The 18,486-nt window shown below is 34.7% G+C and overlaps 1 protein-coding gene and 1 pseudogene across 1 annotated transcript in view; one reads left to right on the plus strand and one right to left on the minus strand.

Annotated features, from left to right (window-relative positions):
- Positions 1 to 18,486, plus strand: part of CCDC88A (coiled-coil domain containing 88A) — a 125,527-nt gene that overhangs the window by 36,466 nt on the left and 70,575 nt on the right. Inside the window, exons 4-7 of the mRNA XM_060169354.1 lie at positions 4,681 to 4,750; positions 6,707 to 6,765; positions 10,338 to 10,421; positions 12,120 to 12,260. Of these exons, the coding sequence (XP_060025337.1) occupies positions 4,681 to 4,750; positions 6,707 to 6,765; positions 10,338 to 10,421; positions 12,120 to 12,260 (354 nt within the window). The remainder of the gene's footprint in view (positions 1 to 4,680; positions 4,751 to 6,706; positions 6,766 to 10,337; positions 10,422 to 12,119; positions 12,261 to 18,486) is intronic.
- On the minus strand, positions 14,338 to 16,085 carry LOC132531871 (sushi repeat-containing protein SRPX-like; annotated as a pseudogene).

Here is an 18,486-nt window from a genome sequence, read left to right on the forward strand (position 1 = left end):
TGAACTGAATCATTTGAGGCCTAAAAGACAAGAACACTTTACAATTAATAAATTTATTAGGAAGTTTTTGCATGTTTGACGTCACTAATAGTAAAAGTAAAAATTAGGTCTAGTACCATTAATTTAGTTGCCAGAGAAAGCAGGTACTTTTTAAGGTTTTTCTTTAACATCTGTTATAATAAGCAACATTTGGAGTATTTTTGATACTTTGGTCAGATTTTCTTTTCTTTTAACATCATTCATTTAATTTTTTTCTACATGCTACTAAAATATAATAAAATAGTCTTAATTCTTTTCACTAGTAACACGGATAAAATGCTAAATACAAATAGTATGATAAATGTAATTATGTTTGAGTTTTTAAAACAGATTTAGAGTCCCAAAGGAGAGACTGTCATTCCAGTATATTCTAGAAATCTTTGAAGCCCATATTTAGTACCTTAGAAATGTATAGTTTTAGTTTTAGTATTTTGTTCAATGTGATTCAAAAAGGGAAATGAGCCCAGACCTTTCCCAGAAGTATTGTTTAAGTTCTTACTGTGAAGGAAGTGTTATGGGTAACTTGTAGGAAGAAGGAGAAACCTGGTTTAAGTTGTCTTTGAATAGTCTCTAGGGTCTGTCTGGCACAAACTTGAAATAGTCTTTCTTAAGTGCTTTAGCAACATGAATTTCAATTCACAGAAACTCGTGTATCAGTTTTAAAAGTTTTTAAACTAAAACTAAAAAAATAGTTAATATACCATTTTTATAGAAAAGTTATACAAAGCCAATTAAAAATAATAGGAATGAAATGACTTGTATCTTTCAAAGCACTTCTGTTATTTTCCTATTAAGATAATCTCTGCCATTCTTTCTTGTTCCGTCTTTATTTTTATTAATTATTGATGTTCTGCAAATTTTTCTGGACTGTCTTCATACCAGGATAGATTTTCTACCAATTCAGTGAAGCTTTGCTTTAGTGGTCTTGAAAATTCTCAAATTCTCTATATTTGAATATTTGCATATCTTTCAAAACTTGCATCCTTCTTATCTCCACCTCTTGTTCCCTGGTTTCATTTTATTGTTAGCCCTTATCACCAAAAACATTTACTTATTTTCTTTCTACCCCTTCAAAAATGTAAATTCCATGGGAGCAAGGATTTTTGTTTCTTCATTGCTTTATTTCCAGTATCTAGAATAATGTCTGACAGATAATAAACATGCAATAAATATTTGTTGAATGAGTGGCTGTCCTGATTTTCTCAAAACTTTCTCCACTTTCTATTGTATTGCTAAAACTCTTTCTTTTTCTATACTTTTTTTTTTTTTTTTTTTTTTTTGCGGTACGCGGGCCTCTCACTGTTGTGGCCTCTCCGGTTGTGGAGCACAGGCTCCGGACGCGCAGGCTCAGTGGCCATGGCTCATGGACCCAGCCGCTCCGCGGCATGTGGGATCTTCCTGGACCCGGGCACGAACCCGTGTCCCCTGCATCGGCAGGCGGACTCTCAACCACTGCACCACCAGGGAAGCCCTATACATTTTTAAATAGGTTTCTCATCACTTTACTAACAAATTGAAGTCTCTTCACTTATTCATTTACATGTGTTATCATTCTTAACCCATTAATTAACAACAAATTAATTGTTGCTCCTGCTTAACAAAGTAGTATTTATCTTGGACTAAGTTATGTATTGTTTTTCCATTTCTTAGCACCTTAATAATGAACATCTTTAGAGCTAGGTGAAGTCTGGGAAGTCTCAGGATGTTATAGTAGAGCTTTAACAATAACAATCAGTTTTTCTAACCTCTGATTTCTTTTATGTCTTGTGTATTTTTTAATGTTACTTGTAAGATTGGAATTGGGAAATAGGAATTTTTACAAAAATGTAGCTAGAATTCTCTGAAGAACCCAAAGAACCAAATAGAGGTTTTAGAATAATTTGGGTTTTTAAAATTTGTATAATTTTTAGCTGCCTTACCTAATATTAGCACTTTCAGACATAACAAAATCAGTACTTGGAAATAAAGTAAAAGGTAGATTTTTTTTTCATTAACTCTAATATTTAATAACCATCATTTGGGCTTCCCTGGTGGTGCAATGGTTAAGAATCTGCCTGCCAATGCAGGGGACACGGGTTCGATCCCTGGTACGGGAAGATCCCACATGCTGCGGGGCAGCTAAGCCCACGCGCCACAACGACTGAGCCTGTGCTCTAGAGCCCGCGAGCCACAACTACTGAGTCCGCATGCCACAACTACTGAAGCTGGCACGCCTAGAGCCTGTGCTCTGCAACAAGAGAAGCCTCCACGATGAGAAGCCCGTGCACCGCAATGAAGAGTAGCCCCTGCTTGCTGCAACTAGAGAAAGCCCGCGCGTAGCAATGAAGACCCAACGCAGCCAAAAATAAAAAAATAAATTTGTTAAAAAATAATAACCACCATTTAAAAAAACTTTACACTTTTGTTTCACTTCTTACCCTTCTCAGCAAAAGTCACACACATAGTAAGTCAAGGAGCTGAAATTTAAGCCTAAGTTTTCTGACTTGACTCTACCATAGTACTCTATACTAGGCATTCACATTCCACCATACTAGAGTACATCTTTAGATACACAGAGGTACGTTTGAATTTGCTTCATCCAAATATAATCAAACGTGATAGTGTACAGGTTAAGCAAACTGTATTAACACAGGAGGTCACTGATGGTACCATATGATGAAAGAATATATGAGATTGCTTTTATCTTTGTGGAGAGACTAAGATAGCATTAGAGAATGAGGTATTAGGATAGGCAGGAAGTGGGGAGCCACCTGAGGAAGAGGATGTAAGAAAGAGGTGGTGAACCATATTAAAGATTAGTACCTATTTGGACAATTTCCTTATAACTCTGCCAACATAGAATGTTACATGGTACATCAATAAAATAGATTGTCTTGACTTAGATTATCTCCACTAAAAAGGATATAAACAAAACAATGATTGCTTTTTTATTTATTTTTTTTTTTTGTGGTACGCGGGCCTCTCACTGTTGTGGCCTCTCCCGTTGCGGAGCACAGGCTCTGGATGCGCAGGCTCAGCAGCCATGGCTCACGGGCCCAGCCGCTCCACGGCATGGGGGATCTTCCCGGACCGGGGCACGAACCCATGTCTCCTGCATCAGCAGGTGGACTCTCAACCACTGCGCCACCAGGGAAGCCCAATGATTGCTTTTTTTAATGCATCTCTCTTATGTATGCTTTCTTTTAAATATGTACAAATATAGTCCTGAAAATTTTGCTTTAGGGCAAGGAAACTAAAAATTGCAATTAATTTGAAATTTATTTCTTTAAGTCCATTTAGCTGTTACATACTTGGCTATAGAATATTTTATCTTGGCATAACTTGCTTTTAACTGGAAAACTCATTTATTAAATATCCAAACTCAGTATCAATCCTTGGAATAAGTGATTTTAGCAATTTTTGACACTTACTATTCTTAACTGTATTTACTAATGTGATGCACATACTGAATATGTAGTTTTCTCTAAATGTGTGCATATTTTTGGTGTTAGTTTTTTTAAGACTAGTAAATATAACACTGAAGAAATTTTCTGAAACTTTCTAATACATATCTGAAAGAAATTACAGATAAAAGATCAATTCTACCTAGCCTCTGGTGTCATGTCACACTCTGGCTATAGGAAACCGCTTTTGAGGATCTAGAATCACACATCTTTAAAAAAGTAATAAAGGTTAACTTTTCATGGTTATTTGCTTCCTCATCATAGTGTTAAGGAAAGAATGATTCAGAAGGAATTGAATACTTAACAAAAAATTATTCCTCAGCAACTAGTTATGTCTGAATGTGTAGTGAAAGCCAAATTGTAAAGACACTCACAGTTATTTCATAATCTTGCAAAGATTCAGTATTATCACATTAAACTAATCAATCCTGTAGTCTAATTCATCCCAGACCCTTTGTAGCATGTCATTGTTAGTAGTTATAGTGATAGACATGACGTGTTCTCTCATTTCCTCAAAGAAAAGATAGTATAAACAGAAGATGCATACTTAGTGTATAACCAAAATGAATAATTTGGAGGCATTCAATTTTCTGAATCATCCTGTACCATCAGAATTTGTATATATTCTTGTCACAAAAAGTTTGACAGAAGTCAAAGGAAGTAAAACATGAATTGTAGATAGGAGAGAAATAACGAGTCACTGAGGAAGAGCTCACTTTCATGAAATACTCGTAAGATAGGATTTTTAATGAACTAACTAGCTTTCTTAATTTTACTATCAGTTGATTTTTTAGTTCTCTCAGAGAGAAGTAACAAAAAAAACTCAAGATACACACACTTGATCTTTTAATTGAGGAAAGTTGTTTAATTATCTAATACCTAAAATTCAGATTTCCAAATAATAGGTATTAGACCAGTTCAACTTGGACACTTATTTGATGGACATTTGATATGTTTATTAACTTAAGCCTATCTGATAATTATAATTTTAGTTATTTAATTCATTAACTTATAGTTACAAAAGATTTAAGACTTTTTAGACATCTTTTTTTTCACATTTTTTAAGCTTTTTAATTGCAGTATACCTCTGTAGGTAAAGTATGCCTACAGAGATGTGCACGAATCATAGGTTACAGCTTGTTGAGTAATTATCCTGTCAGCATTACCCATATAACAACCTTTGGGTATCTTTTTATAGGAGACTTTGCAGCAGTTGATTATGATGTCTTTGCCAAATGTCTTAATCATTGGCAAAAATCCCTTTTCTGGTAAGTATTAAAATTAGCATAATGTGATAATAAAGTCTTATCTTTGTGTAATATTATGATGCTTACCAAGATCTTGCTAATTTCCATTAACTCACTAGGTTTTTTGTGAGTCTATAGGGAAAGTTGGAGGTGATATTCCATTTTATATAGAGAAAGTAAACAGAATGTTTGTAAGTCGTAGATGGGATCAGACATACATTTTACATTAAGTCCAGTGTTTTTTTTTTTTACTCTACCAAGTCGATACTTTTCTGTGATGATTTTTAGTGTCTTATAAACAAGTATAGAAGATAAGTACAGCAGTTATAAGCTTAAAAGAATATAACCTTAGAAAAGAAGTGATTTTGAAATAATTTCTAGGTTTTATAGCTACTATCTACCATTGCCAAAGTTGTTTGAATCTGAGGTTTTACTGATTGATATGTTGTAATTTATATTAAACTACTTTTGAGTGGAAAAAAGATGAGAAGCAGTTTCTTAGATAATTTAAATTATTTTCTTCAAAGTTTCTGCCCTTTACCAGATTTTAAGTGCGACATGTTCAGGGTTTTAATTTTTGAACAGTTGGGGAAATTAGCAGCTACCTAACAGTTTCAACAAAGGACTTATTCTTACAGGCATGTAACCCAAATCAAGTATATCTTCTCCAATTCCCAGTCTCACCCTCAGTCAAAACAAACAAAAATAAAACCAAAATAAAAACGAAATCTAAGCAGCTGTTTTCATTGAGCAAACTACAAATTAGATGGGGTGAATTAGGAGTTTAGATACTCTTTCGAGATATTCTGGAATATTTTAATATACAAATAAAAAATGTAAAAAACATTTTGTATGTAGAATGGAATTGTTTTCAATTCCAGATGCATTTAATAATTACTTACCAAGTTAGAGGGACCAGGAATATAAAGAAAATGGTTTATGCTCTGGAGGGTCTTGTGTTGTGGCGAGAGATACACAGATTACTGGGAAATCATGTAATAATTAGTGCAAAGTAGAGAGATGTAAGAATGTTAAGGCTTATAAAATATGGAGCCATTGATTATTCTTAAAGTTGGTAGATTAGTGAGGGTTGGAGACCATTGGTGGTTGGGTCAGGGAAGACAACACAGAGATGTTAGAGCTGTGCCTAGGATTGTGATTAGATTAGTAAGTAGTTCATTAGAGGGACGAAGGGTAGGGAAGAAAGACAGGCAGAGGGAGTAACAGAAGTTAAGGCAGTGGTGTGTGTATATATGTATGTATATTTGGGGAAGCGTGATTAGTGTGGCTAAGAAGGTAGGTTGTTTCATGGAGAGTAGGAGGAAATGTTTGAGAAGACAGATTGGCCTGATGGTGAAATTCTGGCCAGAGAAGTGACTTTTTTTTTGTCAGCTGAATGTTTTAAGAAAATTTGAATTGAATGCTGTTGGACAGTGAATGTACTGTCCAGTTCTGTTACAGACCATAAACTTTATTCAGCTTGTTATATACATTTATTTTACCAGCCTCACCATAACTGATATTTAAGGTTTTGATTTTCATGAATCTACGCAGGGGAAAGCCGTTTACATTTTATAGGTAATGAATCATATAAGGTCAGTGTTTCAGAAAGAAAACGCCAATAGGCCTAAGACCTATTAGGAACCATTTTGGCTGGCTGTGGCATGTCTCTATAGTAGAGGTTCCTAATTTGGTATGCTGGTGTAGTATAATGACGTACGGAGAAGTAGTGGATTTAGAGTTAGCATCCTTTATCACACAGAGCTTTGAAAGCTGTTTTATCTGTACTGCAGCCCTTCAAAATTCCTCTTACCATATTGTGCACACACAGAGCTGCTTTTCTGAATTCTCCACTGCACTTATAAACTTAATCCCTTGGTCAAGTTGTTGTGAATATCACCTCTAGAAGTAATACTACCACTCTAAGAGAGTTGAACTAAAGTAAAATGTTGTACTTAGTAGTTGTTTTTATTTCAGAACAAGGCACAGAAGAAGTTAAAAAGTTGCTTTTACTTTTACTGGGTTGCGCAGTTCAGGTAAGTTAAAATAATTCTTCGTATTTTTATTTTAATAACTTTTTATAAATTTTTCAGGCTCTAGTTTCTGAAAGACTTAAGGATGGGCCATTGGTGTTCAAAGTCCATGTTAGAAAATTTTAAATAACTGTATAACCTCCTAAGGAGAAGGTTTTTGAAGAAAAACACTCATTCTGTTACTTTATTTCAAACTTTAGTTATATTATCAGGTAGTCATAATCATTTAAAACATTTAATTCTTTTTTTTTATTCGAGGCTTTTAAAGGCCCCAGCTTTTCAAGTTTCCCTAGAAGTACCCTTAAAAACCTCTCCCAGAACATCCTATGATTTATGCACGCATGTGTGTGTGTTACAGAAGGGAAGAGGATTGATGATCAAAAGGAGGCAGAAATTATGAAATCACGATAATCTGCTGGCTTAGGAATCAATTAATGTAATAGAATTAGAAGTAACTTTAGTGCCCATAACACTTTAAAAACTGTATATAAAGATAAAAGAGAGCTTAATTTTAAGTGGAAAAAAGTTTGCTGATGATGATTTAGTCTTCACAAGAGTCTTTATAGTTGGAAGTGAAACTGTTTATAGTTCTGTTTTTAACACCATACTCTCTTTATGCTCTAGAGCTGGGCTGTCAGTAGAATAGCCACTAGCCACGTGTTGCTATTTAAGTTTAAATTAGTTACAATTGAATAAAATTACAGTTTCAGTTTCTCAGTTGCACTAGCTATATTTCAATAGTCAGTAGCCACAGTTAGCTAGTGAGTACTTGTATTGGACAACACTGATATTCTGATTATTCAACTTCAAAGTGAATCTTCTCATTCTATCTTTTTTCCGTCTTGGTACTCTTTCTCGTTTCTAGCCTTCAAGAACCTATCAACTTCATTCGATATTCTTTAAGAAAACCTAATCTATTTATAAAACATTTTCAGAATTCTTAAAACTTTCAGAGTTTGAACAGAGGTGAGATTTAGTACAAATTGTGGGTATTTTAAGGTAAAGGAAGAATTCTCATTGATCTGTGTTGAGACTGTGTTACAGGGTGAGCTTTTAAAGGTAGTATAAATAAACAGTGGCTCTAGGACTTAGAAAAGGGAAGTGTATGTGTTTAAACTGAAGGCAGACAAAGGTATGGCAGTTGAATTGGGGGACCCTTCAGTGAGTCATACTTATTATAACCCTGCCATTTTATATATGTTCACTGGCTCAAACTATACATAAGTCACTTTTGGAAGCATAACATTTAAAAATTGGGGTTACCATACCTAAAAAGTTAGTTATTTTATATATGCCACAAATGTACTATCCGAAAGTCATTCTTAATTGTTCTCACTATGCCTGTCAAATATTATTTACTAGACCAAAAAAATTCTTGTTTTTAAACCTGGTAGTTTTTATCACATCCCTCCAAAACTCTGACTTCCTAGTCATAGATGGGAACTGTACATTTCTCATAATTTAATTTTAAATTTAATTTAAAATTAATTTAATTTAATTTTAAATTTCATTGAATTTCTATATCATCCTAATAATTTTGCTTTTATAGGATAAGGAACTTTCTGCACTGATAGAAATGTGCTTAATTAAATTAAATTTTATGGAAGTAGAAATAAAATATTATGATGTACACTAATCATTAGAGAAATGCAAATCAAAACTACAGTGAGGTATCACCTCACACCAGTCAGAATGGCCATCATCAAAAAATGTACAAAGAATAAATGCTAGAGAGGGTGTGGAGAAAAGGGAACCCTCTTGCACTGTTGGTGGGAATGTAAATTGATACAGCCACTATGGAGAACAGCATGGATGTTCCTTAAAAACCTAAAAATAGAGATACCATATGACCGAGCAATCCCACTGCTGGGCATATACCCCGAGAAAACCATAATTCAAAAACAGTCATGTACCACAATGTTCATTGCAGCTCTATTTACAATGGCCAGGACATGGAAGCAACCTAGGTTTCCATCGACAGATGAATGGGTAAAGAAGATGTGGCACATATATACAATGAAATATTACTCAGCCATAAAAAGAAACAAAACTGAGTTATTTGTAGTGAAGTGGATGGACCTGGACCTAGAGTCTGTCATACAGTGTGAAGTAAGTCAGAAAGAGAAAAACAAATACTGTATGCTAACATATATATGGAATCTTAAAAAAAAAACTGGTTCTGATGAACCTAGGGGCAGGACAGGAGTAAAGACACAGATGTAGAGAATGGACTTGAGGACACGGGGAGGGGGAAGGGTAAGCTGGGACGAAATGAGAGAGTAGCACTGACATATATACACGACCAAATGTAGAATAGATAGCTAGTGGGAAGCAGCCGCATGGCACAGGGAGATCAGCTTGGTGCTTTGTGACCACCTAGAGAGGTGGGATAAGGAGGGTGAGAGGGAGATGCAGGAGGGAGGGGATATGGGGATATATGTATGCATATAGCTGATTCACTTTGTTATACAGCAGAAACTAACACAATACTGTAAAGCAATTATACTCCAGTAAAGTTGTTTAAAAAATGTTATGATATAATAAATGTGTAGAGTGTAAATCAGAACCTTGCTAAGTTTCTTACTGACCAAAGAGCCAAGTTTCCTTTTTTGAGTATAGTGTCTTCACTAGTAGTTCAGTAATTGGCCCAAGAGATGCAACTAAGCTAGACAAGGCAGTGCTGTCTGTTTTGTATGCACTTCTCATTTGGTAGCTGTAAGAATACCGTTAAACGCAGTTGGATTGCAGTATAAGAGAGGTAGACAAGAGGCAGAGAGTAAGATGCATGTTAAACTGTTATTCAGTACTGAATGGAAAGAAAAAGATGAGGTTTGCATTGTAATATTTTTAGTTTATATAACGTTTTATAAAAGGTACACAATAAATAATTGCTGCCTTTATTCCACTTGATACATGTGTACTTGTATATACATTCTTAAATTTTGCCCCTGGTAACTTTGTGTTAGAAACAAATCAAATATTTATTGTATAACCTTATATGTGTTGAACTGGGCCACAAAAGTAGGTTTCTTTTATTGAGATTGATAGGATGAAGATGTGAGAATGAATTGTAAGCCTGAAGTAAAAATTGCTTAAAATTTTTTTTCCAAGAAAAAGGGCTGTGTTGTTTGATGATAGGCAAAGACTGACTGAGCATTTTGCATTTTGGCTGTATTCCGAATTCTGCCACTGACTCACTGTGTTTTTTGGCAAGTAACTTATCCTCTCTGAAACAAGTTCTTGATTCTTTACTTCTCTGTTTGTAAAGTTAGCCTAATTATATTGTACTGACCTTAGATGGTTTGTGTAATGGTTACCCGCTTTAGAACTTAAAACTTTTCAGCATAAAAATGGTATGGATTTTCAATATGTTGCTTTTTAAATAAATATTTCTAAATTGTTATCTTTCTATTAGGGTAGGTGTATTAGAGATCATTTAAATGCAAAACAAAACCCTCATTGTGCTGTTCAAAATGTAGCCAAGCTTTTTAGCTTAATGAATTTTTGGTTATTTACAACATATTAACAACTATACCCTATAAAGTATGAATGATTGGTTTATTCGTTTCTCTTAGTGTCAGAAAAAAGAAGAATTTATTGAAAGAATTCAAGGTTTAGATTTTGATACAAAAGCAGCAGTTGCCGCACATATTCAAGAGGTAATAATCTATATACAATTTTTGTGTATTTTTATGAAGCTTGTGGTATGTTTTATTTGTATGTCTCCCCAAATACCATCATGGATTAAGCAAGAATAAATCAAAGTCAATTATAGATGAACTCTGCTTTTAGAAAAATTATCTTCTTTTCTTTAGACATAGTTTCTTAAATGAATTATCTTCTACGTGGCACAGTGCTGACTACAGATGTACTGTTGCCTTTATCCATAGGGATATAGGCAGAAAGTGCCATTTGAGGAACGTATATTTCTTTGTTAGACATTACAGCATGAATAGTATAGTAAATGGAAGCAGCACAAAGTGGATCACTGCCTGTAATTCAAAACTAAAGTGAGGTAAGATGATAATACTAACCTATTAGTATTATGTGATTCCAGTGATTTTTTTTTTTTAGTGAATGGGCACAGCATAATTTCTACTGAAGATATTACTTGAATTATAAACACATTAGTGATTTATAACATCCATATAAAAACCTAAATGGAGGACATAGTGTACAATGTCAAATAATTGAAGCTAATATTTATTTGTTAAGATTGTTTTTAAAAGCTGCTATTTCTGCATCTGTCTAGTCTTGGGCTTTTAATCTTGCGTACTTTAGAGTTTTTAGAACTACAGCATGTTAAATTTTACATGCTGATTAGAAAGAGAACTAAGGAAAGGGAGAGAGTTTTAAATAGTGAGAATTGTTGTGTTTAAATATTCTCTATTTAAATGACTTTGTGTTCCATATATCATCTTTTCTCTTAGTTAATATTCAAACAGCCCCGCTTTCTGGTCAGTAATATTGTCAGCAGTAAGTGTATTAGTACTCTACAAGATACAGTTTTGTTGGTAGTTTCCCTTTATATATACATATATATGTTCGTTTCTGTTAGCTTTGTGATTTGTATTTGATTTTGAATAAATGCTGAGTACCGCAAGTTACTAAATTTGCCACCATTCTTGAAAGTGTTATTTTTGCTGTTTATTGTGAAAGTTAAAGCAAAATATCAGAATCACAGTGAGAAATGGAAAGCAAGAAATAAGTATTTCACTCATATAACTTTTCCATTCTTTTAAAACTCTTTATACTGGGCGTCCTTTTCTCCTAAGTTTCTATGACAGTGTCTTCTTCAGAATCTATAAAGACTTAGCTTTTCAAGTATAAAAGAGCAATAACCTATATCCTACAGGATTAAAACTTTTGCTTTTGAATTCAAGTACAATAAACTTAGTCTTATCTAAGGAAAAGATTAATTGAGTTTGTTAAAGCAGTTGCCAGACCTATTAGTATTACCTTCCCTTAAGAATGTCTTGAATTAAGTATTTTATTTTTGGGACTTCCCTGGTGGTCCAGTAGTTAAGACTCCGTGCTCCCAATGCAGGGGGGGTGCAGGTTCGATCCCTGGTTGGGGAACTAAGATCCCACGCGCTGCGCGGTGTGGCAAAAAATAAAAAATAAAGAAATTAAATATCTTATTTTTTAGTTGACTAAATTCATTTAAAGATTACATTTAGTAAAAATAATTTTAGTAGAAGCCTTTTCATCATTCATTAATTTCAAGATATCATATTTGCTTTTCATATTTTTATTATATGGGATATATAGTATTTAAGCTAATATTATACTAAAATTAAATGTATTTTTAAGTATTAGCCATTTAAAAAATTGTTTACTTTGGTTGCTCTCTAAAGGTAACCCATAATCAGGAAAATGTGTTTGATCTACAATGGATGGAAGTGACTGACATGTCTCAGGAGGAAATAGAACCACTCTTGAAAAACATGGTATTGCATCTAAAAAGACTTATAGATGAGAGAGATGAGCATTCGGAGGTTTGTAAATTTCTTTTAGTATATTAGGAAAGTTTACTTTCCAAAAAACTTCAGAGATTTTTCAGAATTGATACTTTGTTTCTTAGGGACAGGTAATAAAGTACTATATGTCTTTTGTGCAACACAGGAGCCAGAAAGGCTGCATAAGAGCCCCAAATTGCTAGTAAACACATTGCAATTAGGTTTTCTTTTCTCCTTCCTTTTAAATTACTCTGATTTTGTTCTTGTGTTTTTTAACTCATCCCCATAGTTCTGGCAACAGTACAGAAGTATGAAACTAAAAATATCATTGATGTAAGTGGAAAAATCATTGCCTTTTCAAGGTAGAAGAATTTGCTTAAGGTTAATTTTGTAGTTTTATTGCCACATTTTGAGATTGGAAAAATAAATGTTAATAAAAGGAGAATAACAGGTGTTCTGAATAAAATGTCCCACAAAAGGTCTCATATTTTTGTAGTCAGTATAATGAGATATGATTTTAGAAAAGAGAATTATTATAAACTCCTTTAAGAGAGTACTTTGGTTTTTAAAAAGAGTAAAATTGCACCAGATTTTTTGCCTGCACTCTCTGAAAGCAGCCTTATAATTTTTAAAGGAGTCTAGACATTACTGCATGTGATGGTGAGTAATATTTTCTTAATAGCAGACCAAAGTACTCTGTCATTCTGGAGAATGTAAAACTTTGATTATTTGCTCCATTTACATGAGAGAGATGATTTGAACTTATTTATAGAGAATTTGATTACTCTTGGGACTAATGAAAGACTACATAGGCGAAATTTCTAAAGATTTTTTTGGAACAAAAAACTTTCACATCACTATAAAATATATTCATTTCTGATGGGAATTTTCAGTTTTTCTTAAGGCATTAAAAGAGAAGAAAATATAGGAAGTAAATATTTTAGAGCAACAACTAAATTTTTTTAAAAATCTAAGACAGTGAGACCAAAGGAAGAAAAGAGTGAGTTGCACAACGTCCCTAATATATATCATCCTTACCCTGAGATATTTAGATTACTTTATTTTCAATCTGAACCATATTTTGAACCATATGCTATATAATTTTTTATGTTAGTGTCTTTTTACTGTTTTATCCATTTTCTATAACATTTCTCTATTTGCGTTTCAAGATATTAAAGGTATTTTGAAAAGGTGTCTTCCAGCTTCTTAGGAATTACTTCCAAAAAGCTGTACTTTGGTTTCATATGACTGATGGATATGTAAAAGTTGTTTGATCTCACTTACATGAAATAATTAATATGGAGTGAAGAAGGATGTTATTTTGGAGAAATATAAACAAAATACTTGTCATTACATGATTTGTGTCAAAACTAAAAGGAATGTGAAACACTATATAGCATGATTGTTTGAAAAACCGTTTAAAAATCTGTTATCCTGCCTGATTAAGCATTTTAGTTGAATTTGTTTTTCTAACAAGGAAAAAAATGTTTTCTAAATACCTGAGGCAGAAGAATGTAGTCACATTCTCCTGCCTCAGGTATTTGGAAAACAAATTTCTAGCTGGTTTAAACTCACTTCTCTGGGGGAAAAAACTTCAATTTGGATAAACAGTGGACTAGTTAGAAAAGATAATTAAAAATAATTGTGAAAAATATTAGACACATGTAAATACAGTATGTAAACATAATAATTCGGTATCATTCAATTGGATTGAAACAAGTTCTTATTAACATTTTCCCTTTAACTTTTTTCTGCTTTTTTCTTCCAAAATATTTTATTAATTAATTTTATATAAAAAAACAAAATAGGAGAAAGTTATGTATCACACTGAATAGCATATTGAGAGCAATGTTTATGGCTGTGGTTTCTAATTTCTCTACAAAATTAACTAGCCATGATGGAGTAAAGAGAGAAAGAGTAAATATCATATTCATATTTTTTGGAGCACTTCAAAGTACAGATAGCTTGGTGCTAATTTTTAAGTGCAGAGAAAGCTTATAATAAAATAGGCTTTAAAAATAACAAATAAAAATCTGTACATTAAAGATATTTTTAAGGCCTTTCTGTGTACACAGCACTATGTAGAAAGAGAATTGTGGAGAGAAGAGCCATCCCATCAGGTGTTACAGGTCTGGCCCACTTCAGCTTGCAGGACCACCTCCTCTTTTCCCAAGGGGAAAGTGTCAGTCAGGCTGAAAAGGGCCACAGGCGTCACCAGGGAGACATAGCGCTCCTTGTCCGTGCTGTGCTTATCCGCTAGCACCATAGTGAAGGAATAGAATGGGATTCTGCCTGGACTGCAGAGCTAGTGCTGGAGGCATAATCTTTGTTCCTATCCTGCCAGTGAGGGTCGGGAACATGGCCTGCCAGCACAAGATGATGTGTTGAAGATCCAGGTCACACTGTGCTTGCTGTAGCATTTCTTGCGGCAGCCAGTAGAGATTTGGGGCTATGGGTGTGGACACAGTGAGGAGTCTCCTTTTCTCATAAAACTGATCCAGAAGTCATAAGACTGCTGTTCTGATGCCCACATTGATATTCATGGTTACACAGGTGGGCTCCATGCCAGACCAAGCCAGACTGAATTGACAAACTCAGGCAGGGCTACCCTGTGGCTTGTGGCCACCAATGCAGGACAACTTGCAAGTGGCTCCATAACTATTGCTGCTAGACATTTCATGTAACTGTTCCCTGGGACGTTGAATTTTGTCGCAGCATCTGACTCTGACTTAAACTAGAAATTTGCAGATCCCCTTGTTCTCAGCTCTGTCATAGACTATGTACTGTATCTTGTGATCTCCTTCAGGAAAATTTGAGTCTGGCGGGGAGGGCTTTTAGAATAACATCAGTAGAATGTTGTTTGCTGTGTCTGTTCCCTCGGGTATCTCCCAGGACACTGAGGACTGTCAGCTTATTAGGATCAGAAATGTGTTCTTTCATACTTGGGCACTTGATTCTGGGAGATTCCATATCATCACAGGCTGGTCGGCTGCTCCAGGCTTTGTTGTCCGCTCCCATCTCAGTGTGTATCCTGGCGAGCAGTAGTACTCACACTGGGAGTTGAAGTGGGCATCTAAAGCACTTAAATCCTCCACTTGCTGGCATGGCAAGAATTGGGAGCCGCAGGCTATCCACAGGGGATGCTCCCCCTTGTCAGAACAGAGAGCCCTTTTTTCTGTTTTTATTGATCTTTTGTAATAATTGTTTCACTTCGATCTAGAAAATATAATTTGGTCGCCCTGTTTTTAATTACCCTTCATTTTTTTGTTCTTAATGCTATGAAACAAGAATCTCTTCAGTCCTCTCCCTTTACCAAAAACCAAATATTTATCGTCACTGTTTATGCCAAGCTTTGTGTTATAAGTTTATTGTATACTATCTTAGTAAGTCTGCGCAATAACCCCATTTTATAGATGAAGATTCTCAAGTTCAGAGAAGTTAGGTAACTTGTCCATTCTAACTCCAACGCTTGTGTCCCTAACCTTTATAACACCTTTGCCTAAATCTGTGATTGTGCTGAACACATCTCTGATTCTTTTCCTTAATGACGAGTTCTATAAGTAGAATTATTGTCACCAGAATTTTTTTAGCATTGTTGTATCTTTTTATGTTCATTCTTCAACATATATTAATAAATACCTGCTTTTTGCAAGATCTTGTGCTAGAGTATGTGGGAGCAACAAACTGACAAACTTTCAAAAAAGAACCAAATATTGTTACAATCTAATAGGGAAATTATTTTAATAAACAAATTAACTGTAATAAAAATTTGAAAGTGACAAGTACCAAAAAAGACATATATCTAAAAAATATCTAAAAAAATACTATAGGAATTTAAAGAAGGAAGATATTACTTGCAACCATTAGTGGAATGTCTAGGATCGGAAGAATCAGAGAAGGCTTTAGAAATTAAAGGTATGCCTTAATAACATTTCCTGTCAGATTTTTTGAAAATGTTTGGAGTTCTTGAGCTCAAGAAACTACCACTATTAGAGAAAAGTCAAAATGTCTACATAATCTTTAATGGAAAATATCTGTGGATACTCTTACTTCTCAATACCAGGTTTCTTTCTCTTTAAAAAATATTTTGCAGCCCATAGATCTTTTGTGCTCTGTTTGTTGGCATCTGGAAGTTCTTGATACTTTAATTTCACCACCTGCTAATTTCAAACGTAATATGTGTCTTCAGTACTTTTCTTGAGTTTTCCGTTTTGTGAATCATTCAGTTAAATATTTTTGAGCAGCTCTTTTTGTGCACACTACTATGGTGGATAACATCAGGGATACCAAGGAAGCATAAGAAAGATTGTATCTGGTTTATTAAAAAAAAAAACATTGTAAATGAAAAATTGTAAGACGGCATAAAATTAAGTTCTAGTTTGTTCATGAAAGAGATATTTAGTTAATACTGTGTGCAGGTGTTATTGTTAAAGACAGGAGATGTTAGAAGGCAAGATTGAAGATAATTGAGACAGTAAGAAAATATACAGATAAAAGTTGATTCTGTGAAGTTTGAGCTTGGGCTACTATGGAAATTAGTAACACTGTTCACAGAGTTACTGTCTCTCCCTTCACAGAGACAGGGAAGTTGGGCTGGACATACTGGGTAGATGGACAAGATGAAGTAATGTCAGTGAACAAACCACCCTTCAAAAAGTAGCACTGAAAGAGAAATAGTAGAAGGATAGTAAAGGAAAAATGTGATTTTTTCCCCCTTAGATAGTAGAAACTTGTATGTCTTTGAAGAACAAGGAGAAAAAACCAATAGGAAGAGAGAAATTGAAAATGTTATAGAAGTAAGGAATATATGTTGGGAATAAGAGATGCATAAAAACGGAGGAGTTTATCACAGGTGGTTTTGTTTCTTTGACAGTTGGAGAAGGGGTCATTTGTTGGAAGTGATGATAGCAGTTTGTAGTTGGGGGCTTATGTAGAGAAAAGGGAATATATTTACAACAGCCATTGTGGGAAAATTTTGCCAGGAAATCATCAAGATTTTCAATAAACGAATTGATGGCCATTGGAAAGAGCTTAATTGAAAGTGGATGGCAATTTCTGTAGTAGGGCTGTATATTTTTTTTGGTTTGTTTTGTTTTTTAGAGTTCTTTATCACCTTGGAGCAGAAATAGAAAAACTGATGGTAGGTAAGGAAAATGACATAGTGTTTGAGTCAGACTTGAATTTGAACTCCTGTTATACCTAACCATTAGATGTGTAACTTTGGTTAAGTTATTTAATCTATATGCACCTCAGTTTCCTTATGTCTAAAATAGATGTAAAGCCTCTATTGCCAATTATAGTATTGGTTAAGATCTTGTTGGAAAATCCCCTAGCTAGGGATTCTATAAATATTAGTTCCCTTTTGTTTTTTCCTCAAAGAGTGAGCCATGGTCAAAGAATGGCATGGTGGGCTTCCCTGGTGGCGCAGTGGTTGAGAGTCCGCCTGCCGATGCAGGGGACACGGGTTTGTGCCCCCGTCCGGGAAGATCCCACATGCCGCGGAGTGGCTGGGCCCGTGAGCCATGGCCGCTGAGCCTGAGCCTGCGTGTCCGGAGCCTGTGCTCTGCAGCGGGAGAGGCCACAGTGGTGAGAAGGCCCGCATACCGCAAAAAAAAAAAAAAAAAAAAAAAAAAAAAAAAAGAATGGCATGGTGGTGTTAAATTAGAAAGTAAGGGTGACATTTAACAGCCTAATTTTAGTTCCAGGCTGAGTAGAAACTCTAGGGTAACCAAGAATAATATATTTGACTGGGCAAAAAGGGGGAACTGAGTGATTAGAGGTTCAGGCATAGGAATGGTGATATGGCGCAAGAGAGGAATGGTTCTTTCACTGGAGAAGCCTGTATGTATTGGATTGGAAGTGGATGTGGAGTTGTAGAGAGAAAGGGAACTGGGAGGTCATATTCTGAGGTTTATCAGTAGGAATACTGGAATCTGTGAAAGCAGTAGTTGGACAGACCTTGATTTGTGCTCAAATGTATTGCAAGGATAAAGAAATGAATTCTGATGGGTGGTTTAAAAAAAGAAGAAGAAAAGTAATGATTCAATGAGGGCATTGTAAGACTTGGTGATGAGAGACAAAGTGAGGATGGTGATTTCATGTTCCTGAGGTGTAACTCTACCCATTCCATCTGGAGCAGAAGGACAGATGAAATGTCTACCAAAGACAATTTCTGTTTGCCTGGGAAGTTTGAAAGAAAATCTGAGAAAGTGGTTTAGAATAAGAGAATTTTCCAATAAGAGGAAAATTAGGGGAATGGAGGAAT

The sequence above is a fragment of the Lagenorhynchus albirostris genome, chromosome 13, assembly GCF_949774975.1.
Source record: "Lagenorhynchus albirostris chromosome 13, mLagAlb1.1, whole genome shotgun sequence".
Lineage (NCBI taxonomy): Eukaryota > Metazoa > Chordata > Mammalia > Artiodactyla > Delphinidae > Lagenorhynchus > Lagenorhynchus albirostris.